The 24,989-nt window shown below is 47.5% G+C and overlaps 9 protein-coding genes across 9 annotated transcripts; 3 read left to right on the top strand and 6 right to left on the bottom strand.

Annotated features, from left to right (window-relative positions):
• Positions 1-182: 182 nt before the first annotated feature.
• On the top strand, positions 183-1,204 carry F5891DRAFT_1190735 (glycoside hydrolase family 12 protein; the record flags this gene model as incomplete). Its single annotated transcript, XM_041367350.1, has 5 exons — positions 183-539; positions 593-804; positions 856-958; positions 1,026-1,120; positions 1,177-1,204. 5 exons carry the CDS (start codon positions 183-185, stop codon positions 1,202-1,204), a joined length of 795 nt encoding a protein of 264 aa, XP_041224220.1.
• Positions 1,205-1,892: 688 nt separating this feature from the next.
• Positions 1,893-2,363, bottom strand: F5891DRAFT_1043170 (uncharacterized protein; the record flags this gene model as incomplete). The annotated part of the gene is made up of 1 exon (XM_041362128.1): positions 1,893-2,363. A coding segment is annotated over one exon (471 nt), but the record flags the coding sequence as incomplete, so codon positions are not given.
• Positions 2,364-3,991: 1,628 nt separating this feature from the next.
• On the bottom strand, positions 3,992-4,429 carry F5891DRAFT_955166 (uncharacterized protein; the record flags this gene model as incomplete). Its single annotated transcript, XM_041375303.1, has 2 exons — positions 3,992-4,175; positions 4,224-4,429. The coding sequence occupies 2 exons, from the start codon at positions 4,427-4,429 to the stop codon at positions 3,992-3,994; spliced, it is 390 nt and encodes a 129-aa protein (XP_041224218.1).
• A 293-nt stretch (positions 4,430-4,722) lies between these two features.
• F5891DRAFT_1190732 (uncharacterized protein) lies at positions 4,723-5,405 on the bottom strand (the record flags this gene model as incomplete). The annotated part of the gene is made up of 4 exons (XM_041367349.1): positions 4,723-4,879; positions 4,932-5,126; positions 5,179-5,196; positions 5,254-5,405. 4 exons carry the CDS (start codon positions 5,403-5,405, stop codon positions 4,723-4,725), a joined length of 522 nt encoding a protein of 173 aa, XP_041224217.1.
• A 424-nt stretch (positions 5,406-5,829) lies between these two features.
• Positions 5,830-6,560, top strand: F5891DRAFT_981787 (uncharacterized protein; the record flags this gene model as incomplete). Its single annotated transcript, XM_041377153.1, has 3 exons — positions 5,830-6,141; positions 6,191-6,271; positions 6,324-6,560. 3 exons carry the CDS (start codon positions 5,830-5,832, stop codon positions 6,558-6,560), a joined length of 630 nt encoding a protein of 209 aa, XP_041224216.1.
• A 105-nt stretch (positions 6,561-6,665) lies between these two features.
• F5891DRAFT_1190730 (uncharacterized protein) lies at positions 6,666-7,863 on the bottom strand (the record flags this gene model as incomplete). The annotated part of the gene is made up of 6 exons (XM_041367348.1): positions 6,666-6,824; positions 6,869-6,968; positions 7,016-7,066; positions 7,120-7,269; positions 7,325-7,411; positions 7,769-7,863. 6 exons carry the CDS (start codon positions 7,861-7,863, stop codon positions 6,666-6,668), a joined length of 642 nt encoding a protein of 213 aa, XP_041224215.1.
• Positions 7,864-13,941: 6,078 nt separating this feature from the next.
• F5891DRAFT_1190728 (WD40-repeat-containing domain protein) lies at positions 13,942-15,974 on the top strand (the record flags this gene model as incomplete). Its single annotated transcript, XM_041367347.1, has 9 exons — positions 13,942-14,148; positions 14,199-14,421; positions 14,479-14,779; positions 14,834-15,041; positions 15,095-15,221; positions 15,281-15,541; positions 15,606-15,727; positions 15,786-15,907; positions 15,962-15,974. The coding sequence occupies 9 exons, from the start codon at positions 13,942-13,944 to the stop codon at positions 15,972-15,974; spliced, it is 1,584 nt and encodes a 527-aa protein (XP_041224214.1).
• Positions 15,975-17,969: 1,995 nt separating this feature from the next.
• On the bottom strand, positions 17,970-19,363 carry F5891DRAFT_454942 (uncharacterized protein). Its single transcript, XM_041371894.1, has 6 exons — positions 18,936-19,363; positions 18,859-18,882; positions 18,703-18,810; positions 18,382-18,651; positions 18,065-18,330; positions 17,970-18,012 (listed from the first exon to the last, which is right to left on the bottom strand). The coding sequence occupies exons 1-5, from the start codon at positions 19,158-19,160 to the stop codon at positions 18,283-18,285; spliced, it is 675 nt and encodes a 224-aa protein (XP_041224213.1). The 5' UTR covers positions 19,161-19,363; the 3' UTR covers positions 17,970-18,012; positions 18,065-18,282.
• Positions 19,364-21,893: 2,530 nt separating this feature from the next.
• F5891DRAFT_1148153 (Sec20-domain-containing protein) lies at positions 21,894-23,150 on the bottom strand (the record flags this gene model as incomplete). The annotated part of the gene is made up of 4 exons (XM_041365063.1): positions 22,896-23,150; positions 22,756-22,847; positions 22,568-22,705; positions 21,894-22,512 (listed from the first exon to the last, which is right to left on the bottom strand). Exons 1-4 carry the CDS (start codon positions 23,082-23,084, stop codon positions 21,894-21,896), a joined length of 1,038 nt encoding a protein of 345 aa, XP_041224212.1. The 5' UTR covers positions 23,085-23,150.
• Positions 23,151-24,989: the final 1,839 nt, after the last annotated feature.

Raw genomic sequence — 24,989 nt, 5'->3', positions numbered from 1 at the left:
CTCGCTCCTCACTTCTAGTAGCATAACTACTGGAGTATGAAACAAAAGTGACCATTGAAATGGGCGTCGCACACGCATATTCGATCATGTCAATATGCATTGCCGAATGACAGGGAAACCATGATCAATCATTTGCTGGCATTCGGGCGTCGAGCAGCGTACAAATTGTGTGGCCTGCCAGAATGCTCTCGCAAATCTTCATCGACATGTTCTCTCTCTCTCTACTCCTCTTATGCGTGCCTCTCGTTTCCAGCACGCCCCACATGCACAAGCATTATGTGAGAGCCGTCGACACTGCGCCGCTGAGCGGCCAATATGATTCTGTCAATGTGGGACAGTACTCGTTGCTGAATAATCTTTGGGGCGAGAATGGTGCTGCCTCTGGCTCTCAAACCTCTCAGATTACGTCGATGAAAGGCAGTACTATTGCCTGGAAAACGAACTGGACTTGGACTGGTGGATACGGGGTCAAGAGCTTTGCCAATATCCAGCTTAACACCGGTATCAATCAACAGCTGAGCACTATTTCCAAGATGCCTGTGAGTTCGTCGAAACCGCAGACCGCATGAGGCTAATTTTTCTGGTAACATAGTCTACTTGGCGCTGGTCTCAGTCGGACACCGGAGCAGTCGTAGCTGACGTCGCCTATGACTTGTTCACATCCGACACACCTGGCGGCTCGAATACAAACGAAATAATGATCTGGCTTGCAAACGTCAACTCTGGACCAATCGCTGCACAGTACAATGCTGCGGGTCATGCTGTCCCAATTTCGAAAAATATCTTGATCGAAGGTCACAAATGGTGCTGATTTGTATTTGCACAAATTGTCTGCTCCGTATTAATGAATTTTAGGAACTTGTACTCTGGATCAAATGGATACAACCAGGTTTACTCTTTTCTCCTGACTAGTGGTACAGTCAAGTCGTTCCAGGGCGATATTTACCCATTCCTTTCGGTAAGTCTCGGCAATCGTTATATGATCGTGAACGCGTGTGAACAGTGTTTTTTTTTTTCGTTTCTAGCACCTTATTGATAACGAGGGCATGAGTTCGTCACAGTACCTCACCACTGCTCAGGCGGGCACAGAAGCTACATCTGGAACGGCGAAATTCACTACGTAAGTGATACTCGGACTGGCACTCTCTGAATGGGCTGAATGTGTATCATCTGCAGGTCCGCCTACAGCTTGACCATCAACTAAAGTGCGGCACAAGGACCATAAATTCTCTATGGCTGACCACCATCGAATCTAATCCTACCTTCACCACCTCACTACGCAACTCTATACCAGCTTGTGCAGGACATAAGCATTAGTACAGCACTTACAATCATTGCTACTCCATTTAAATCTTGCCTCTCACTTGCACACCCCACTCATTCTTTACCCCTTCGTTTTTCGTATAGACGGCATGCAAGTCTTGTACAGCATCGGAATTAACCTAGAATAAATAAGAAACGATTGTCTTCCGTCTATTTGGTCTGCCTAGGGGAGACTAGAACCCGTTTTGACTCAGACTCAGGATAAGTCTATCAATCCATCAACTCCCAAGATCTCATCTATTTTTCTCATTTGAACTCTATGTACAGGTGTTGAACCGTGTAGCAGCCTTATAACGGAAAGAAAGCTAAGAAACGTTCGGCATGGATGATCTAAGCAGTTACTCTACAGCTGTCCATTTCGACTTAATGCAGCCATGTAACGTATCCATTTCCCATTGCTCCAAGATGATACCTTCATCCAAGCTTCGCCCGGGCTATCGTATCGCAAAGCTAGCAAAAGACCTCCTAAGGTACAGTCTGCTAAAGATAGATTTGATCCCGTGAATAATTCGCCTGCGCCACTTCTTGCCCGCATAGATGTTGCAAGCAGGTCAAACGCGCGTTCAATTTTATTCCAGTGTTCCTCGCGATCTTTGCCCTTGAGCTCGATATCTTCCAGTTTTTCCCCAAATGTCGCTTCGGTACGCTGACGGAAGTGGATGCGATCCCGTGGGGTCTTCTTGTCGTACATGTGCATGACCGTCCACCATGCCAACAGGTAGCAACTGTGCTGTAATGGACTGAGCAACGTGATACTCGAAGATGGCATGGAGAGAGCGGATTGCAGGAGGACAGACTGCACGAGAAGAATCTGGGTCTGTATATGTGCGCTCGAGGTACTCGATTATAGGATTCGAGTCTGAGAGCACAGCAGGAGGGGTGAAGGTGTTATCAATTAATGCTGGGAGTGTGTATTTTGGTGTCCCGTCTGGGAGCATGCTTGTAGGTGGTATTCCGAGTGATTTGCAAACGGATTCGATGTCAGTCGTTTCGACCCATTTTGTTCCGTAGGTGAGTTCTTTGTAGTTGAGCGTAAGCCTGTGGGAACATCACCAAAAGTCCCAAATCTAGATATGGCAAGCGCTTGCCATATCATACGACAACACTGGGGAACAGATCCATCAGACAGGCCAGGTACCACCAGATCGAATTTGTCCAGATAATGTCTGCTCCTAAAACTGACTTTCTGCTCGCTGGCCATCATCCTGCTGAATTTTCCGCCACACGCTGGCTATATCTAAGTCATGCTCACCTTTCGTTATCTAGATGTTGTAAAGCCCATAAACTGGTTTGATGCTCGATGTCGTATTGTCTGGTGGCTGCGTCTAAGTCATGCCAAACTAGATATTGCAAGACTTAGAAACTCGTTTGACTCTCAATCACCAGTCATCTCCTGAACATCCCATCATCTGTTGGCCAGCATCTAAGTCCTGCTGAACTTCCATCGTCTAGGTATTGTATGAACGAGACGCGCTCAGTTGCTGAACGTTCACCTATATGCTAGTTCCTGCTGATGCCTGATCAGATCTGTCATACAATATAAGCACATATCATTCTGCTCGTACAGTAGTAGTTGAACATGTAAAAACACTCATAACCAGGGAAGTAGTACAACTTGAACTGAGGATGGTCGCAGTGCGGCAGAAAGCAAGTAGGATTAATATTGAAGATGCTGAGCAAATATGAGACACTCCGAGAGTGATAGTAATGATGTGCAACGAACGAGAGGAGGGCATAATCATGTCAAAACTGCATTGTTCATTCAGACGAGTCACTAGGCACAATAGGAGTAAGAACCAACCTGAATGCATCACTTTCTGCCCTTGCGTGTCTTCTTTGAGGTTGTGGTAGTCTTGCAAGCCTTCCTAGCACGCTTTGATGGAGCAGGCATGTCAGTCTCATCTTCAGTGAGAGGATCGTCATCTTGAAACTCCCCCAACATTCGTTTCAGAGACTCTGGGTCAATGGAACTAGGTGTCGCAGATGGAGATGCGAGGGGCGGAATTGGTGGGTCAGCAGCCTTGGATTGTCGCATAGAAGTTGGGGGCACAGCAGTGTCTTCAGTGACGGCAGCAGCTGGGGTAGCAGCTGCATTCTCGGGCAATCGTGTCTGAGTGTTAGAGGCAGTTAGTATTGGAGAATGATAGAGTAGATTCGAACCTTCTGATGCACAGCCACCATGCACATTTCGTGCTGTCTCTGCATGACAACAAGGTCATCGTCTTCATCATCCTCGGTCAAATCAATCACGATGAGGCCATGCTTGTTACCAAATACTGTTCTTCACAAAATTAGTGCGATGCCAAGGTAAGAGCAAAAATGGTACTCAACTGGTTCCACCACTGAAGCAGCGACTCTGCCCATGTTTGATCAGGTGCCTCTCTGATTGCCTTGATGAAGCGGGTGTATGCTTCATTGTACTTATAGCAACCATCGGTTTCATGCCACTTGTCGCGCGTGGCAATACTGAATCGGCTCTATGACATTTGTTAGATAGTCATTGAAATATATTAGAGCACGTACCTGGACGAATGCATAGGCAATATGTTCAGGCTCAACCTTTTCCATGCCGTGTAACTTGGCATTACATCCACGACTCGGAATAATCTCTCCATCTGGAACGAGCGCAGATGATGGAGATGTAAATATGTGACGAAAAACCTAAATACTACATGAGATGTTGTTGATAAGGTAATAGTAAGCTTACCCGTTTCAAATAATAGCCCTTTGAAAATCCCTCCTGAACATTGTCTGGGTCGAAGTCTTTTCCTGGCGGAGTACCTTCATATATAAATGCAGGCCATGCAGCGGAGTGAATCCTGATAACCCCATTCTGAAGTTCGGCTTGTACCCTGAAAGTCGTCAATAAGATGATGAACAATCATAGAATTCATACGTACTTTTTAGGGTCCTCATGATATGCTTTTGCATGCTTGATAGGGCACAGCATTGCAGCGAGTTGAGGGTGGTTCACACCAAGTAATGCGCGGGATTTGTTGTCAGCGTAAATCGGAGGTTCCAGCCCCTTGTCTGAAGGGTCTGGGGCTGCATACTGCGCTACACAATTCTTAAGGTGGCTAGCATCGTCAGAGCGTGCCTGACCCATAATGACTTGCATCTTCTTAGGTTTAGAGGTAAGATCACCAAGGGTACATCACCAGAGGCTTACCTCGGTGAAGGTACAACAATTCAGATGGTGAGTCTGAACAATGTGTTGGGTCTTGCAGAACCTAGCTGCTATTCGACCCTAAAGGGTTTCTGGACCAGGCTCAAGGCTCAGAGGAGAGGAAATATCATAAAAACTACTGAGGACTCTGACTCATACTGGTAACTGGTGAAAAGATTGATTGCTTATGTAAGCTACAAAAGTGCCAACATAAGGTAAGGTAAAAACAGTCTCTACAAGCCCAGCCAGAAATGAATCCCTACATCGGTAAGGATAGCGTGCAGCTCCGTCTGTTGTTTGACGTTTCCATGCGCAAGTTTGCGCAAGTATGGGGCTCCAAGTAAGATCTTTGAGTAATTTCTCATGTGTCGTTCTTGGGCATCTTTACCCCTGTAAACATGGTAGTTAGGAAGTGAAAATAATGGAATGTCTAAAGTCATACACGTAAGACAGGACTTGGTCTCGCTGCGCCTTGACATCTTCATCTTCTGAGTGACCCGACACCTTAGAAGCCTCTTCCTCTTCCATTAGCATCGCAATACGGAATGTATCAGTTAAGCTACAAAACATATCGATGGCACGAGGGATCCAGCGTGCAAAGTGCAAGCACTGTTCCCTCGCGGTGATGCTGCCTTTCCTATTGGTAAAAGGTGACGCAGTGCCTTTTGCATATCATCAAGTCAACTTACCTTTGGTTATTTACCGTGCTGCGAATATAATAGATCAGCTCAGTTAGTATACCAGGTTATTGTGCGACCACTTACTTGTTATGCTTTGCTTTAGACTTGGCCTTTGGATCTTGTGTTGGTGGCGACGAGGCATCTAAGCTGGAGGCCAACTCAGACTCAGAGCCGCTGTCCAATTCGGATGGTGTCAGTAAGCGAGTGGCCACACTGGAAGATCTGTGAGCAGACATGAGAGAAAATGTGGGAAGACGTTTGCATCAAACGCTCACTGACCACCACACTAGTACTACTAGTAGCATTATCATAGTTGCGGTACCATCAGGTACGTCATACACTTAACCATTTTCGTCCCAGGTAAGGTCGCCGCTCCTGAAACGGGATTTTTTTCAGGGAAGGGAGGTGGGGTGCTAATCCGGATCATTACCTTACAATAAAAAGTGGGGAGTGACCAGACGCTAGTTATTAAGCAATGAATCAATAAATCTATATGGATATAATTCAGCTCACCATGCTCCACATACTTTGGGATCCGACAGAGTGACGCATTACAATGCAGGGTCAATAATGACCCAAAAGAATTTCTGAAATGGAGCACAAGTCAGGCTAAGTCCCAATAATTTAAAAGCCTTACACTTGACGGAGTAAGCAAGAAACATGTCATCTGACTGTGACACCCTTAGCAACGACTCCCGCCCCAGCGACTTCAATGATGGGCTTGAGGCAATCTTAGCGAACGCTGACTTATTTGAGAACCATTCAAACAGGTCTACTCCAGAAAGTCACCAGGGATGCACTAGGCATCCTGGCCATGGGCAAGGCGCTCCAGTATATTCATGTGGATGCTATAAGCATGATACGCTATCCGGAGGGTTCGAACCTGATGACTGGCCTCCTAACAATGAGCAGGCGTTTCAGCTTGTAGATGAATTTCAACTTGGAGCTGAACAGCACGAACAACCGGAGCCAGTATGTATCTATGGATTATAGTTAGCTGCTTTGACGACTCCGATTTCAGCAGCTAGAAGCTCCAAGTCAAGATGGTCTTGAAGACGCTGATGAATCTCATCGAAAGCGAAAAAGATCTGAAGATAATGGTGTGAGTGTGCTGGCTCAATTTTTCAGCCGATGCACTCACAACTTACATGCAGACCCCATGCAACTTAGGCCGTGACGTTACTAACGCACGAGCAACGTCAGTACCTATCATCAAACTTCCGCCTGAGAAACGCAGGAAGATCGGAATATTTGAAGGCGGATTGGTGGCGAAGGTCATGCAGGAAGTTGTGGGAGTGCGTGAGGCTATGAGTAGGATCGAAACAATCATCAACAGGCAAAATGAAGTTCTTCATGAAATCTGTAACGCTATTGAAAACCATGGGATGTGAATTGTTGTATATAAACTCACCGTACTAGTGTAACAACAATCAGTATTTTAACGAAGGTGCATGCTGTTGGGCTGATAACAATGGGTAATGTCGAAGATACAATCCTCAAATATTTTCGAGGCCTGGCCAGTGGATGAGCGTGACAGAAACGCCCTTGAAGAAGTTCTTCAACTGCCTGAACTGCGGCAAATCTGGGCAGAGGTCCAGTGCATGAAGGTCGTTCTGCTTGAGAACAGCAAGAGCGGCGGTCTGAAACCTGCCAGCCTGTGGATGAGCGTGACAGAAACGCCCTTGAAGAAGTTCTTCACCTGCCTGAACTGCGGCAAATCTGGGCAGAGGTCCAGTGCATGAACATTGTTCTGCTTGAGAACAGCAAGAGCGGCGGTCTGAAAGCTACCCTGCTTGAACCTGAGATTTAGATTTACATGAGTGTTAAGTGAGACAGGCTTGCTTACATGACCGCTGTCGACACATCAATGTTCTTTCCAATGGTAGGGTGAACACTCCTGATAATTGTATGTTGGTCAAATGTGTGTCGCCACAGAGATCCTGAGCTTACTGGAAGTATCCGCGCCACAGTTCTAAACCTTCACCCAGGGTCTGTATCCCGGCATCTAACCTCTTACGAGTTCTTGAAGGTAAGGGGCGCCTGTAATGATCTTCTTGAACGTCCGGAGCATCTGGTCCTGCATGTCTTTGGATCTTGTCACTGTTAGCAGTAAATAAACACAAAAATATCACTTACATGTTAGCTAAGAGAGTACTGTGTGTCGTCTGCATTAGAATCATTGTCCAAGTGAGCATGTGCATCCTCGATGATAGGTGCAATGCGAAAGACATCTTTTGTATGGCTAATATGCAATATTAGTCAATATATGTGTGCATATAGGTGAAAAAAACTTACGATCATGGACATTTAGTAGTCCAGACAGTTGCTTTCGTCAGGCCAGGGTCGGCCCATTCTACTTGCACCTGAGCAGATGGCACCCGTTGTGCAGGAGTGATAAACGGTCCGCTAAGACTCAAACTCAATTGATTAGAACAGATGGGACGGACGGGACAGGCCGGCATGGATGGACGGACGCTGATTCCCTCATTATTTGTACATGTTGACGCATTTACTGCTTGACCGGCATTTGCCGGCGGACTTCTGAAAAGTCACATGCAACATTTCGGACTTCGTCAGAAACTCCATCCTCGACATCTACAATTCTTTGTTGGCGGCAGCGGCCTCCTCCTCCTGCTTGCGCGTCTCTTCGGCTTTTGCAGCCTCTTCCACCTCTCCGAGTATGCAGGAGCTCATCTTCGAGCTGTTTCCTGTGGGCTGAGGGACAGAGCAGGGCGCTGGATATTGTAGTATCGGTGAGCGTCCTTTCTTTTCGGTTTGCTTAAACTCCCCTCCCTACGAAGCCCGGTATGGCCCGTCCCCGCCCCGAGGCTGAGTAGTAGAGCGCTGCTTCCCCTTCCACCACATCCACCTATTTTGACCGTTTTCTTTCTTTCTTGCTCACTCTCTATCTAGATTACGTCCTGACCAGCGACTGCTGCTACCCAAGGTCGCGAGGTGAGATCGTCCCTTCAATTCATCTGCATCACCAACACTAACGTCGTCCTGTCCCTCAGTGTCATTTCAACGCCGACGCTCCGTTCAAATCCGGGTCGGATTTGCTCCGTGCATTCAAGCCTTCCTGCCATTCCTGTATCCCACCCTCAAAGCACACGAAGATACCCGGTGAGTTTTTTTTTTATTCTTATTTTTATTATATTTGCACTTCACTTCCTGGTCCAACACGCCTCTAGGAGGCGACTTGGACCAGAGGCTGTCAGGCTGCGAGGACACGCCTCTAGGAGGCGACTCTGAGCATTTAAGCCTGACAGTTTTTAACTTTTATCATATCGATTCCTACTACCTACTATGTGTACTGACTTCGTTTCTTGTACTAGGCTATCTATCTTATTTCCGGCCTGACTTCTGGCCGACTTCCACTGGCAAGGCCCTTCGTCGCATCTCATAAGGCGCTGCTTCCGTCCGCACCAAGGGCGAGGCAGGCACAGGTAACGTTGTTGAGGCGGTCCGCCACCAGCGATCGGTCATGAGTGAGATCCGAAAGGCTAGCATTATGAATGCCGCTGGGGGTATTGCCACATTGAGAGCGAAGTGCTAAATATTATTTATCTTGGCTGACGCTTCCATACGATATATATATTTAATATTAATATTATCAGCTTTGATCCGACCCAGGACTAACATTGAATCTTATTCAATAGCTCCGAGTGGGCCGAAGTTCCTCAGCCGCTGTCCGAGTCGCATCGCTCCGAGTCTGAGCCTTTCAACTCTTCGGTCAAGATGGAGCAGCCCTGCCTTGCCTGTGGTAAGACCTTTCACACACAAAGATCGCTCTCTGGGCATCGTTCCCGCTGCTTGCAGAACAAAGCTCTGAAGCTCTCGGACATTTTACACCGTGCCATCAAACGGCACAAGTCTAACGATGGAAGGAGGTCAAAACGGCCTCGGATTGAACAGGAGGAGGTGATGCAGGAAGCGAGGGATGGTGAAGCAAGGGCAATGGATGATAGCGGGATGGATGTGGATGATGATACAGCCGTGGTAGATCAGGTATGTTTTGTCTGGATCGTTAGAGCCAAATCTTACAATGCACTTACCAATTCCAGAATATTGGTGATCCATCAAATGTACCTCCAGCCCCTACGATCACATCAAAACGTTCTGGATGCACTATTCGCATGCCACGTCGATTCGTTGACTATCTTCCGGGCACATGTACACACCTTGCACACATGCCTTCAATTGTTCAACAGCGACATGCAGGCATGTCGGGTAATGAGAACGAAGCTCCCCAAAGCTGCATTGCTTCGTCACCCCAGCCGTCACCACCACCCTTTGATCTACCTGATCCTCCCCAGCCTATACCCTTCCAAACACAACCGGATACGTTCGGTCTGTACAGCATATATCCAATGCGCCCCACTCTGGCCCCAGAAGCTAACTGCACACTAGAGGGCGTCACAGATGCTCCGACCCTTGAGGGTGCATGCGCTACCCCTCACAGAGTGCACCCAGGAGTCTCCTCCCCCGAAATCAGTGATGACGATCTGTTTGGAGCATTCACAAATCTGTCATCAGCCCTCTTGATGGCCTGGCACTATTCTGGCAGTAATGCAAAATCAGCAACTGAACTCAATCGCCTTGCTGAGTTCCTTCGTGATCCCAGTTTTAAGCAGGCTGACTTAGTTGGTTTCAATCACACACGCGAGAGCAAATGGCTAGACGATTACCTTGATGGTAGATCCAATCCCTTCCACGAACATTACGGCTGGCAAAGGTCTACTGTCAAGATCCGCTTACCCAACGAGAAGGCTAAGTTCCCATCAGAGACCGACGCTCCTGAGCTCGCAATCCCTGGCGTTTACCACCGTTCTCTAGTTGATATCATCACGCGCGTGTTCGAGGATGATGTGTCACTGCATTTCAACATGACTCCATTCCGCCAGTACTGGAATACCCCAGATAATCGAACGCTGGAAGTTTTCTCTGAATCCTATGCCTCCCCTGAAATGGTGAACGCTTACAAAGAACTGAATGCTCTTCCCCGAGATCCTGATGACAAACTCGAGCGTGTCATTGCCTCACTAATGGTCTGGTCAGATGCCACCCACTTAGCAAGCTTTGGAGACGCATCTCTCTGGCCACTTTACTTATTCTTCGGTAATCAGTCCAAATATACACGAGGAAAGCCTACGGCTCGTGCGTGTCACCACTTGGCATATATTCCCAATGTATGTATACATCTCTTTACAAACATATTTTACTGAACCTACCTGCAGCTGCCACATAATTTACAAGATGTTTATGTGGATATATTTGGTGAACCAGCATCAAGTAGCACGTTCACGCACCTCAAACGTGAGTTGGTTCACGCAATTTGGGAGTTAATTCTTGATGGAAAGTTTGTGGAAGCATATAAGCACGGTATTGTTATTCACTGTAGTGATGGGATTACACGAAGGGTATTCCCTCGGTTTTTCTCATACTCCGCAGATTATCCAGAAAAGTGAGTCCTACCTGACATTACTTGGCTGATATTGATGCATTACTCGAGGATACTGCTCACTAGTATCAAATTTTTGGGGCAGCGTCCATGCCCTCGCTGCCTTGTTAAGAAGACCGACATTCATATGATGGGAATGGTACTAGACATGAGGCGCCGGGTCACACAGGAGCGCACTGATAGCCTACGACGACGGCAACGAGTGGAAGAGGCTCGGAAATTGATCTTCGAAATTGGAGCTCCAGTGGACGGCAGTCGTGTCAAGGCGATTCTTAACGAAGAATCATACGTGCCAATTCGTGTAAGTGCTACTATATGCCTATTAACATTCACACTGACTGATAATTATCATTAGAACACATTTTCTGCACGACTAGCAGACCATGGCATCGACATGTTTTCACTGTTTGTGATTGACCAACTGCATGAGTTCGAGATCGGCGCTTGGAAAGCACTTTTCACGCACCTGATGCGAATCTTGCATGCAGCTGGAGGAATGGCAGTGCAGAAGCTAAATGAACGGTAAGTCATTTTTTGATGTGGTGCATCGGTGCCAAAGGCACTCGCCCACTTGCAGATTATGTATGCTAATATCCTTTCTAGATACAGAGGAGTCCCTACATTTGGTAGAGGAACAATTCGCCGCTTTCACCATAACGCTTCAGCCATGAAAAAATTGGCCGCTCGAGACTTCGAGGATCTTCTGCAGGTCAGTAGCCATACCATTGATATCGCATATCATCTGAATTTTCTGTCAGTGTGCTATGGCTGTATTTGAGAATCTATTGCCCGAGCCTCACAATACCATAATCCTTGACCTTCTCTTTGACCTAGCGTCATGGCACGCATATGCGAAGCTTCAGATGCATACCACCGACACACTGGATTTTTTCGATATTGCCACCGTCATACTTGGTCAATCCGTTCGCAAGTTCTACAAGACTACATGCAATTACTACTTCACAACTGAACTTCCTGACGAGTATGCAGCACGAAGTCGTCGAGAGGCTGCATTAGCTGCGAAACAAAATGTAATGTCCACCGCTCCAGGGAAGAGAAAGGCTGGACCAAAGTACAAGTCCCTCAATATCTCGACATATAAATTTCATGCGCTAGGAGATTATGCTAACACAATTAGGCAAAGGGGCACGACGGACAATTATACTACACAGCCAGTATGTTTCATATTGATTATCTAGTATCATTCTCTTATATCCCTGCTTAGGGTGAACTCGAGCATTGACATGTCAAGAGATGGTACCCAAGGACATCAAAGAACAAGAAGACCATGGTTGCAACGATGACACGCCTGGAAGCTCGTGAACGACTTGTTGCAAAGGTGCTAAATCAACGTCAGAAGACCCTGGCATCTGTAACGCAGCAAGAAGCGCGCAAACGCACATCACCCTCAGCACACTATCACATATCAAAGTATCCGAAATGCTCACATGATATATTTGCATGGGTTGGTGAGCATGACGACCCGGCAATCAAGGTGAGTACCCAAAGTATTTTCACATCCCCTACTAACTTCATGGCCTTGTAGGACTTCATTCCACATCTTAAGGATCACTTACTGGCACGACTCCGTGGCATAGATTACTCTGGTGACGAGCACAATTTCTCTGATGAGGACAGGAATCAGGTGATCATTGTCAACAACCAACTCCGCGAGCACAGCGTACTGCGGATCAACTATACAACTTATGATATGCGAAGAGAGCAAGACTCAATCAATCCTCGAACACATGCGGATGTCCTAATGCTCTCGCATGAGAACGACAATGACCGACACCCTTATTGGTATGCCCGCGTCGTCAAGATTTTTGATCTTGATGTCTGGTATCGTGCTCAGGGTGCCACCAGCATATGGGCCCCAACTCGTATGAATGTGCTTTTTGTTCGTTGGTTCGGGCGTGACATTGAATACAAAGCTGGGTGGTCAGCCAAACGACTCTACCGCATTGGATTCTTCAAGCATGATGACCCTGAAGGCTTCGGTTTTGTAGACCCTGACCAAGTAATTCGGGGTGTACATCTGATTCCTGGATTTGAACACGGACACACTGACACTCGGCTTGGGCCTTTGTTTGGATGTGCTACGGATGATGACAATACAGACTTCAAGTATTTCTACATGAATCAGTATGTATTCTCTATATATTGATATCACTCTGCTAATACGTCTACCCAGTTTCGTTGACCGCGATATGTTCATGCGCTTCCGAGGAGGTGGTGTTGGTCACAAAGTAACACGAGAGTGGGATGAGTTTTTGCGGAACGACGGTGCTGTGCCATCACATGAGGAAGAAGACGTTCAGCTTGACCCGGAAGAGTCTGACATGGAGGATGAAGCTGTGGATGATCATGACAGTGATGGGAGCGCACATGAAGACCCAGGCGACGATGAAGAGAATGAAGTTTGGGTTGACGAGGAGCTAGATGATGATTTTCTTGCACGTGAGGGATATGGCGCCTTATAAACTGGTGAGGATCATATCTGCTTTTCCTGTGTATCAATCCTCAACTTTCGTACCTGCATTCACAGAGTTGCTCCAATCTATACTGGCAAACTTGCTCACACCAACTTTGCTTCTCCGCACTCATGTCAGGCACTCATAGGTTTTATCCTAGCTTCTGTATCTATCCCACAATCGTCATTGCATGGCCATCAAACATAGGGTGATGTCTTGCCAGTGGGCCTAAGTTCTTGCTGCATCTGCCGAGTCACTGGTGGCCTTACATTAGCTAGCTCCAGGTATATCAGGCATCAGTCGGGCTGCAGGTGGTATAGCATAGTAGATCATAGTGCATCATTAAAATTTCATTATGACAACTGACTTATCATGTACTCGTCAGCCTGAACATTCTCCATCTATTGCATGATTCAGCCTGATTGTGAATATGAAAGTGATATTTGGTGATCTGTGCTCGCCATACATGAGCTAGACAACCACGGGACCAGAATCCCTAATCAGGTGGCGTCAGGTTTTTGGACTTTTGGTGATGAAATGCTAAAGATGAAGTAATAGTGAGAGTGGTTGGCTACTATTGTGACTGACCTAACTTTCCATGTATTTGGTGAAGTAGGCACTGGGAGAACGGTTTGAATGTCCAGCAAAATGATTTTCGTCACTGCCATTCTGTAGTTGGCTCTTGGAACAAGTAGTTTGTTGAGCAACCACAGGGGTAAATTGTATTTTAGGTTAAAACTTAATTTCATACTAGGAGAGATATTCCCGCGATTGATCTGACCCAAATTTTCGTATACTACTAGAACCGTCTGCAGATTGCAGTTTGATATAATACTAATGGCGACACTTCTTCCTCCTCCGAAAAGACCAAAACTATATCACGGCGTCACAAAGCCCGAGCCCGAGCCTCTCAAAGCATCACCTAATGTCGTGGTTCAATTTGTGAATGAACATGATGGCACACCGATAGCACCTGCTGTGAACCTCCCAGCGAACATTGCGCGCGAAGGCCTTGAAGTACTCGTCAATCAGCTACGCACAAAGGTTAGACACTTTCTCTCTCTGTTTTCAGTTTACTGATTTTTGTGATCCAGGACGACGATGAGCACGTACCATTTTCCTTTCATGTTGCTCTACCTGAGGAGGCAATGAAACCAAATGCGCCAACGCGAATCGTGATATCTAAATCGATAGAAGTGGATGTTCTAGCACACGCATCTCATGCATTCTCAGAAGAAGACGTCCTGGTAGTACGCTGCGCTCCACAGTCTGTATTTAAAGTTCGCCCAGCTACTCGATGTTCTGCCACACTTTCAGGTCTGTTGGCTGTCCACTGACTTGCATCAATAATCGTTAATGTAATTGTGAAATCAGGACATTCTTCGCCGATCTTATGCGCTTCATTCTCCCCCACCGGCAATTTACTTGCGACTGGTTCAGGTGACACGCATGTGCGCCTATGGGACCTTTATACGGAAACACCGTCGCACACGTTGACCGGCCACACTGGGTGGGTACTGTGCGTGGAGTGGGATCCACTAGAACGCAAATTGGCAAGTGGTGGCCACGATGGCCTTGTAAGGCTATGGGATCCTAAGACCGGAAAACCGCTGGGCGATGCAATGAAGGGCCATTCAAAATGGGTGACGTCCTTGGCATGGGAGCCCGTACACTTGTGCGTTATTGTCTATGGGATCTCTCTCAAAGTTATTTACTCCTGACTCACCAGAAACCCATCTACTCCACGGTTGGCATCCTCGTCTAAGGACGGAACTGTGCGAGTATGGTCGACGGCTACACGAAAACTAGAATACACACTTGGGGGTCATACTGCAAGCGTAAATGTTGTCAAATGGGGAGGCGGCGGTTTAGATGGCCATGGAGTACTCTATACGGCCAGTAGTGACCGTACGGTCAGAGTATGGGATGCACGAGGGGTAGGCACATCTTTCCATCTTCCCCACGCAATTACTTGATGCTGTTTTCTCAGGGAAAACAACTTCATATTCTGAAAGACCATGCTCATTGGGTCACCACTCTTGCTCTCAATACGGATTTCGTACTTCGTACTGGACCATTCGATCACACCGGAAAGCGTCCATCGTCGGATGAGGAAGGTAAACTCTCAACTACACGAGTTATCTTCTGTTAGATTCTTAATTAATACAAACATCAGCTCAAGCACTTGCTCTCAAAAGATACACCGCGCTAGTGTCACGAACACCAGAGCTGCTGATATCAGGGTCAGACGACCACACACTCTTCCTTTGGTCTTTATTTGCATCGTCGAATGCGGAACCGGGAGGGGGTAAAACTAAGCCCTTGACCCGTTTGACTGGCCACCAACGGCAAGTATCCCACGTCGCCTTCTCCCCCGATGGTCGATGGGCAGCTAGTGCTGGGTGGGATAGTGCAGTGCGACTATGGGATTGCTCAGGTACGTTAGATGGCTGTCGCGTGTTAGATGGCAACCTGATTCAAAACTTTCCGTCACCTCGCAGGTGCTGGGCAACTGGGCAAGTTTGTAGCTACACTGCGCGGACACGTTGGCCCCGTTTACAGACTTGCGTGGAGTGCAGACTCACGAATGCTGGTAAGCGCCAGCAAGGATGCGACAGTCAAAGTAAGTTTAACATGTACGCGAGCGAGATATTCGTTTGATGGACGTGCTGTTGCATCAGATTTGGGACCTCAAAACGTACAAAATTAAGTCGGACCTTCCTGGTCATACAGACGAGGTCTACTGCGTGGATTTCGTTGCTGATAAAGTTGTCAGCGGGGGTCGCGATCGGACTGTGAAGATGTGAGTTGTTGATGCATCGACTTCATGCATTTCGGCATTGACGTTACTTTGCAGATGGAAGAATTAGCCACAAAACTGTAATTTGAGGAGGGTTGCCCTCACTGCTCAGTATGTCGAATCCACACACGTAGGGCAAGTGGCAACACACAAATGCTTGGTGTTCTGCGATAGCCACGCGGCTGCACGTAGACTGGCTAACAGTATGCAGAGGAGACCTGATGTAAGCTCAAAAGGCAGCTGCACCATGACAAGGAGAACTTGCGCCCAGTAGCCATGGCTTTCAACTTTGGCGTGTCCAGCCCCAAATCTAGACTCGTGACCAGTCCATCTATGAGGCAAGCCATCGATAGACGGACTGGTAAATCTGGGTTTGAATTTGGATGTCGAGCGGATTCTCACAGTAACGTGATGTCTGGCCAATGAGAAAACGAGTGCTTTTCGATGAATGTAAACCAAATGATATAATTATCTTGTTATTAACGCGACGCGACGCGAACTATAGTACCTGCAAATTCAATGGACCACATCAGGGAAACGTAACTCATTACACATGATTACAGAGTGCTACGAAGCGCTCCGTAGCACTCTGTAGCACGATCTAACCCGCTGATGCAATCTTCCATCATCCAAGCCATTCACAATGCTTCTCTTGATGCGCTGGATCATTTTGCGCGTGATTTAATCAAAGAACGACTCCCCATCGATTATATTCAGACCCTCAATAATAACGACAAAACGGATGCGCTACGAGCATGCCTCATTGTCTACGTTCTGACATCAACGGCCATAGTACCACGTCAATTCCAGCTCGAAGCTGAGTTACATGGGCGATGAAACGTCCGTCGAACGATGCCGCCCAGCAGCTAATGTTCCGTTGTCGAAGTCGACCGCAGACAAGGACTTAACGACTCTTTGCAAGGGCTTAGCAAAAAGCTCACGTGGTTTTGTTATGCCCGAAAAGGTTTATACGTCACGTTACTGTGAGAATCCGCTCGACATCCAAATTCAAACCCAGATTTACCAGTCCGTCTATCGACGGCTTGCCTCATAGACGGGCTGGTCACCAGTCTACCCCAAATCCAGCATTTGTGCGTTGAATCTTTGCAACAGAGTCTTGTGCGTAAAACGCATAGAAAGTCGGACTCGGAGTCCTCCATCAATCATATCATAAACGCCCTTCGTCAACTTTTTAATCCACATGCCTAGGCTTTTTCCCAAGTTTAAAATCAAGACTAGAAGAAGGCTTGGGCATGTGGATTCTTAATTGTACCATGCACGCATGTAACGAGTATGAGCGAGAAGAAGACACTACTGCTCAGCTGAACGACCTTTTAATGGAAGCAAACTGATCGCTCGGTAGCGGGCCGAGTCCTTCACAACTATACGTGTTATTAACCGTTATCTACCAAGGTCTGCCGGTCTCATTAGCAAGCGCAGTGCTCGTTTTATTTGGGGGCCACTGGATAAACATAAGTTACGACCTGCATTTGCCCCAAATATAATACATAAACCATAGTGAACAATGGTGTACCTATGTAGGCAAACTTATGAAGGAAAACAAATGGCTGGAACCTTGGCGGCGGGTCCAAGGACAAGTTCAAAACACATTTTTACGTATCTCGACCTTAGTTTCAGCCTTGATTGCGCAATCGGCTGCGCACATCACCGTGATACCCGCAAAATACTATGTAATACTGATCCAGGCAGCTTAGCATCGAAATTGGACGGCGGGTCAATACTGCCGTTTGCACACAAGTGGGAGATGCTGCTCGCTTGGGAACACGGCGAAATGAATATTTGAGCCTGCTGACACTCGCTGAGAGGAAGCGGCAAAAGAAAAAGCAAAATCAAAGATCAACGTCAATAAAAACGTCCTTCGGGGTTAATGACCATGGGGATTGTTCTCGGCCTTCTATCTTAGTTCGTTAATCGCCACGATCATAAGCCAACTTCATTACAACGATTGCCATGTCAATTCCTTGAAACTATATGTGGCATTGACACGACCCGCATGGCAATAGTCACAGGAGGACAAGGTTACATATCAACATAGTGCATGCCATACATAGAACACAGTCAACCAGGAGACGAGCAATATCAGAACGCTGATGCAATGCATGAATTAATTACGGCCACCTCAGATATGAAGAAACTCACCTTTGTAGCACAACCAATTCCAGAAAATATTCCAGCATCCATGCGCTTTGACACTCTGGGTATCACGCTCCGCATAGACCATCCCTGAATCAATGCTCGCCCGGTCCTCTACATCGATATGGTCTTGTGTATGTTCTGGTCGACCGGCTTGCCTAGAAGATTGTGCCGAGCCTTGTTCAGTCGACATCGTCTGCGATCGGGCATTTTCCCTGGTACTACTAGAAGACTGAGCCGTCGCTGTCCGAGGTGGACGCGAAACTACAATCCTCTGGGGATTTCCTGAGATGCGCTATTGAGAACGAATAGGCTGGACGTACCCTGTTAGCTTGTGCCAATGGTACGTCGACAGTCGACGCCACCCTGTGGGATGAAGGGTGACGAATGCGCGTCCAGATGTTGGCAAGATGTGGAATGCGCCGTTCCCGATTGGCAGATCTCGAGGACATCTGGTGGGCTTCCCTTGCCTCGGGAGACCGAGGATGACGAATTTGTTTCCAAATTTTTGAAAGAGGTGAGACACGCCGTTCCCGACCGGTAGAAGCCTGTTGGTGAACCGAGCTCGACGAGGGTCCAGATCCAAATCGAATCTAACAAATCAATTCTAGCATATATTTGAATTCGAGTCTGGGACGTCTTACGTGGCGACCTTTTGCATTGCCAGAAGGTGGCGGTTGATCGAAGAACGCTGGGTTGAGTCCTAACGAGCGTTGTTTTCCTTTGTCTTTTGGAATAATTGTTGCGGACAACTGTTGCATACCATGAGTTTAGTGTTCTACCATAAACGTGGATCTCACATCAAGAGGGCTGCGACCAAGAATCTAGTTCACTTCGTTAGTAGTCAGAATCGAACGCGTGATGTAAGTTTCCTTGCCTCTTCCACTGAACGGATAATTGGTTTACAAGAGCCATCCTTTGAATCTGAGGGCACGCTTGAGGCTGCAAAAAACTTGCCGTCCAGTGAGAATGCAAATGGATGAGTACATTTCATGTTGGAAGTAATGAATTCGTGGCCCTTCAGATCATAGAAATGTGTGGGGTGATCTATGTCGCCGTCAATTTCCAGCGCCAAAAGCTTGCCATCCGGAGAAGCCGCCATGGCAAGGGGAATGTCATCTTTATCAAGGCCTTCGAAGCATGCACTGTCATGCTTTCCTGTATTCGTGTCCCATATCCAGAAGGACCTGTTGCCAAATGCAAGCACCACTCGGGGACGATCATTCGGAATAATAGCGGCTTGAAGCAATGGTATATCTGGAAGTGCGATCTCCGCTATTCGGGCACACTTTGGTATCCCCCAGGCAACACCTTGCTTTGTATCGCTAGTAACGAGGAGACTGCTATCGGTAGATAGAGCCGCCACGAAAATGGTTTGAGAAGCATTTGACACTGTTACTTGTTGAGTGACTATCCCGCTCCCTGTGTTCCATACGAGCAACTCTCCATCCCTCGACAAGCTTATTGCGTGAGATGAGTCAGGAAGAAATCCCACAGTGATGATCAGGTCATTGTGTCCGCCAAATGGTGGTCCTACAGAGCGTGCTGAAGTAACATTCCAGCAACGTATCGTGTGGTCTGACAATACGCATATAATTTTTCCTCCGTCAGGAGACCATGCTACAGCAGTGATGTGCGTATGTGCATCTGCATGCATTTCTAATTGGTGCGTGTTCTTCGATGATATGTCTGTGATAGTCGCCCCCGAACGAGCAGTAGCACTGGCAATTTTCTGGCCGTCAGGCGAAATTGCCAGACATGTCAGTGCATCCGTGGTGCTCATTCGGCGGGACTGAAGCAAATGTTGAATGCCCTTGAAAACGAGTGACTTGTATGAGTCCAAAGATATATACGAAATGCGCAGTATACACACTTGGGAGGCGTGGATTTATGATCTACCGAGTTGTTGTCAGAGGCGAGGTTGAGAAGTGCCAGGCGATGATTTTGTATAGACTCTAGGTTATGCCAAGGCCTAGGTAGTACTAGAGGCTAGAGGGAAAGAATTGAAGAAAAACATTCTGAGCTGTCACTGCAGGGTCCTTTGTACTAATATGTAGTGTCGTGTCAGCCGCACACAGCCCGAGAGTGGACGAACGTCTGCAACTCATTTGAGTCGATATCGTTATAACTATACGTCGAATCACAGTACGAAACGTGCACTGCATGTGTCGAGTAACGCTGCGCGATAATCACGACTTTTTGTGTGCCGAGTGTTGCACTACATTGCGTGTTATGACACCACTGAAGTTGAGATTTATTCAGACACATCGATCAAAAACACGGGCGCTTTTCAAGTGCTCTTATTGGGTTATACCAGCGCCTCCGTGGGCCGAGTAGAAAAACAGTGGTGCCGGCTTCAACTGCTCCCCATGGTCGGTATCCTTGAAAAGTCAGCGCTTCAGCTCCAAAAACTTTAGCTTATCCAACACTCTCTCCTTCCCGGTAAATCATTCTTGTTCATCCTCCTTCCGGAAGATTCCAGAATATGCACTGCGCTGCTTCACTCCTTCAACACTACTACTAATACTAAGTACATCCTTGCCCAGTCCAGCTCCACAAGTTAGGCCACGGACGCGTGGATATCCTTCGAGGTATAGTTCCCAGAATGATACCGGGAGGATTCGGATGTTGACATCGCACAGATTCCCTTGGTTTCTGTCAACGGAGAGAGCATATCCAGAATGAACATCACCGATGGCGGATTTTTGTCCAAGGAGAGATTTGCCGAGCTGGAAGGAAATAAGTGAGTACCACAACGACATCTTCCTGATTATAGCGCGAGGAATGCTAATTTGTATGGACTTATCCAATCTACCAGCATGCACTTGCTTCCGAAATGGACATTGTATCGCTATAGGACTGTCAGAGAGCATGGATATCCTAGAACAGAGCACCAATCGTCGTCTCCCAGAGACAGCAGACTACCACGCGCTCCTGATATCGTATCACCCCGTGTCCCAGACAAAACCGTAACGGCGGTCATTACCACAATGGTCCTCTGAGATTTCGATATCTGGCTTCGCAAAATTCGGCTATCCAGGCGTCATTTATGCACAATGTTCACAGGAAAACTCGTTGCAAACACCAGATCTATGCCGTAGCTGATACTAAGAGTGCAATTCGCGGGACCCATAGATCTGGCCAACGATGAACATTATCAGGGTTGGGCTGAGTTTCAGAGGGCCGGAGAAGTCGTGGAAGAGATAAGAAGACATGGGGCAGACGAATATATCATAGAGATGGGTCTTGGAAGCTCAGCTTCCCAATGAACCAACATGCTGTGCACGGGCGAAGAACATTTCCGTTGCGGTACATCCTTCATTTAGCGGGCTGTGCAAACTCTGAGGATATACATAGTGCAAGGAGGTGAGGCAGGAATCAGGATGCATCGGTGGTCCCGATTCAGGTACATTTGGTAAGTTATAACCTATCCTATCATATGCATGCCCGTCGTTAACCGGACATGGAGATACCAGCTTTCACAATGGCATAGCATGCGGCAGGGGCTCATGTAGAGAACTGAGCAGATCCGCAAGAAATACTCCGCCCACTCACTGTTGGCATTTGTGTGACCATCAGTTTGGTCATTAAGACCACGTCGTCAAAATACCTCTGTGGTGCAAGGGATTCTCCTCTGACTATGTCACGGGGGTGTCATTTTTCCTAAATGCGGTGCAAAACAGCCATATAGTAGCCTGTACAGTGCTGGTTACGTGGATGCTCGTGGTTCTGACGTTTTGATCACCCTGGTGCGACGGTTTCCCTGCGTGATACTCCTTACAACTTCAGTACGTGCATTGCCTGTATGCGTCTATCAACGAAATCGTCAAAATGATCATAACTCAACATGTGCGTCTCCTGAGCTGCTATGCTGTCCAGTAGTCCATGACTCCGTAGCCGATATTGTAAAACTAGGGGATTCAAGTATGTCTATGCTGGGTTCTATCTGTCCACCTATCGACGATACCAGTATGGCTGACACAGTAGTAGTGGCAGCCGACACACTCGTTACAACCTCCCCAGCCTTCTGCACCACCGAGCGCGTACTCGAGGTAGAGCTTGGTAATAATCTTGTCCAGAAAAAGGCAATACGTAACCCGCGGTCGATGATGCGCTGCTTCAGGATGAAGAGGACCACAAGGCCGAAAAACACGAGACCGGCAATAATAAGGATGCGGTCGAGCCAGTCTGTCTTTTCAAGTGCGGTAATAAGTTGTTTGGAGGTGCCGAGGATGAGATCGAGCTTGTCGTGCGTTGTGGATGCGGATTGGATAGTTGCAGTAGAGGATTCTGTGTGAAATGGACAATAGGTATTAGAGAAAAATGGTACTGCGAGGAACTTGCCTAGTAGTTGACTTGACAAGACACTGCGCTCGAGCTCTTTCTGCATGAGTCCAATTGTTCGTTGCAGTGCTTCTGTGACATCATGGTTGGCTTTCATGAGTACGTCTTCGCTGTAGCTCACAAGTTAGCTGTATCAGAGGGTACAAATGCATGCAGTGCACGAACGTGACTTTCTCGCTCGAGGAGCTTGTACTTTTCTGCCAAATGGCAGGGGACCTCAACAACTCCTCTCGCCGTGATCGACTTTGGGAGTCGATTGCATGTTTCGACGCTAGCAATGCTGCCCGAGAGTCTTTGCGTAGACTGAGAGACAGACCTGTCAGAGGCTGGAAATATACTGAACAATTACACACTTGACTAATGAATCACGAAACACTTCAGCCCTTTTCCTCAGCTCTCTCCTCGCCTTTTCAGTCCTGTGGTCATCAACCAGGACATCCAGCTCCTATAAATGGTGAATATGGGTTGAGTTTCGATGCACGAACAGACAAACCTCGATTTGCCTTGCCAGACCTTCAATGTCCTCCCTTACCTCCGCAGCCCATGCTTGTTGCGTGGGCAAAGGACCTGTACAAGCTCTCAGACGAGGAATCTGAAAAGTTGAAAGGTCGTTATGGTGCCGTTCAATGGACTCGATTAGAGAGAGAGCTTCAGCATCTAGCATTGTTGGGATTGGTGGCATGTCTGAAGGTGGACACTACAAATACAAATATAGCGCATCGTTGACACCTGCAGATGTTATTATTGGAACTTTGAGGCCGAGGAATCATCCATCTCACATATTGTTTCGACATTCTCCCCGCTGCATGACATTCGTCCTCCCGGCCACCACAATCAGATATCCCTTTTCCTTTTGCCTTCTCACTGTCATTTTTTCCAATGTTCATTGCTGCTTCATTGATCTTAACCCTGACTGAATTTCTTAAAACTCATACTGTGGAGTGGATCTATCCCAGACGGGCATCATCCTCTCCGTGATATGGAATCTGGATATATCTTCCAGGTTGGTATTCCGATTTGACTGTTGTTCTGTTAAGGGGGCCATGGGGGTGGCTGAGTGCATGTTTTCAGGCTTTCGAGAATCGAGATCTACCAAATGCATATGCCTGACACTGACTTACGGATGACTATATCAACTTGTCGCACTTCCAGAATACGAAGGGTGGTACATCGGGAAGTGACGAGACCTAGAGTTCAAGTTGAATCCAAGCACCAATATGCATGCAGGTAGGTGATGAGCATGAGACATTAGTCTAGTGGTATCGAACGTGGAAATGCTGCAGATAGGTCTCCACGGTCTGCTTTGAAAGGAAACCATAGTCCAATACAAATACATACGTGTAGTATGATATATACGAAAGTACCAAGGAAAATTGATCAGATTCTAATCTTCAAAGGAAAATGCATCTACAGTATTTCAATCATCCTGACGTCCATCAGGTCTCGGACAGAAGCCATATCTTTGACCTGCGCAATGATATCACGATCCGGCGCGACCCTCTTGTATTCTCCGCCACGCTGCCGCGCTAGTAAAAATGCCCCAAAAGGCTCCCCAAGGCGAACAACCAACCGCAATGCTCGCGATTCTAGATCGTCCACCTCATGTTTTACAACAGAACGGCTAGGTGAGTCGTCAGGTGGAGACGAGGGCGGCGTCCAATAATCCCCTTCGTTCTCCATATCGTCTTGCAGATCTGTAAAGTCTGGTAGCTCGAGGACAGACCGATCCCAGGGACGGACAAGGACAAAGGCTTGCTGAGTGGGCCTTATCTGCGAGAACTGAACAATCGGCTGTGCAGTGGTGACCAACAGGTCACAAAGCCCGTCTGCCTTGACTTCATATCGAGTCTCCTGGGATGGTTCGTAGCTTAGACAGACCTCTGTAACACGGAATACCATGCAAGGCAGACGCAATCTGCAGTTCGCGAAACGAGCAGCGCTGATGTTATCAAGCCGGTGGTAGAGTTCCGAAGCAAACTTCACAGCCATGGGATTTTGTCGCAACGAAGACATAGCTGTCTGGATCTCATCATCGGACAAGGATGGAAGGGTGCGTGGAGGAGTGGCGTAAGAAGTAATGTAGGCCGGAAGACAGCTGTTGAACTCGGAAGGTTGTCCGATCCAGTCGAGGACCGTGATGTCTCCCGAACGAGCCACGATCTCCTGCAGGAGTCGCCCAAGCGCGTTCTGCTTCTCGCCATACATGACAGGTAGGTGGACACCGAAGATACCAAACAATGAATACGCGACGTCCTCTTGCAATGTAGTGACACGAGATGACGCCCATTGAAGTCTCTGTCGAGCGTCGCTCATTCCGGGACTAAAGGAGATCAAGGCCCGTGCATCGATACCCGTCACACCCTCCAATTCCTTCATGATTACAGGGGACTCTTTGTGGTTGGGAGAGCGATCGTCGAGATACAATGACCAATCCTTCTGATAGAATATTACAACTTTTGGAGCGACGAACTCTTGAAAGGTTCATCCTCGCTGGTTCCAAACACTCCTCGCCAATGCGCCGGGATGGGATGAAGGAGGCACATCGGATAGGTATACAATAGTGAGCGCTGAATGACGGTACCAGACG

The sequence above is a fragment of the Suillus fuscotomentosus genome (genome assembly GCF_016647785.1).
Source record: "Suillus fuscotomentosus strain FC203 chromosome Unknown F5891scaffold_38, whole genome shotgun sequence".
NCBI classification, from domain to species: domain Eukaryota; kingdom Fungi; phylum Basidiomycota; class Agaricomycetes; order Boletales; family Suillaceae; genus Suillus; species Suillus fuscotomentosus.
This window is presented reverse-complemented; position numbering and strand designations above follow the sequence as displayed.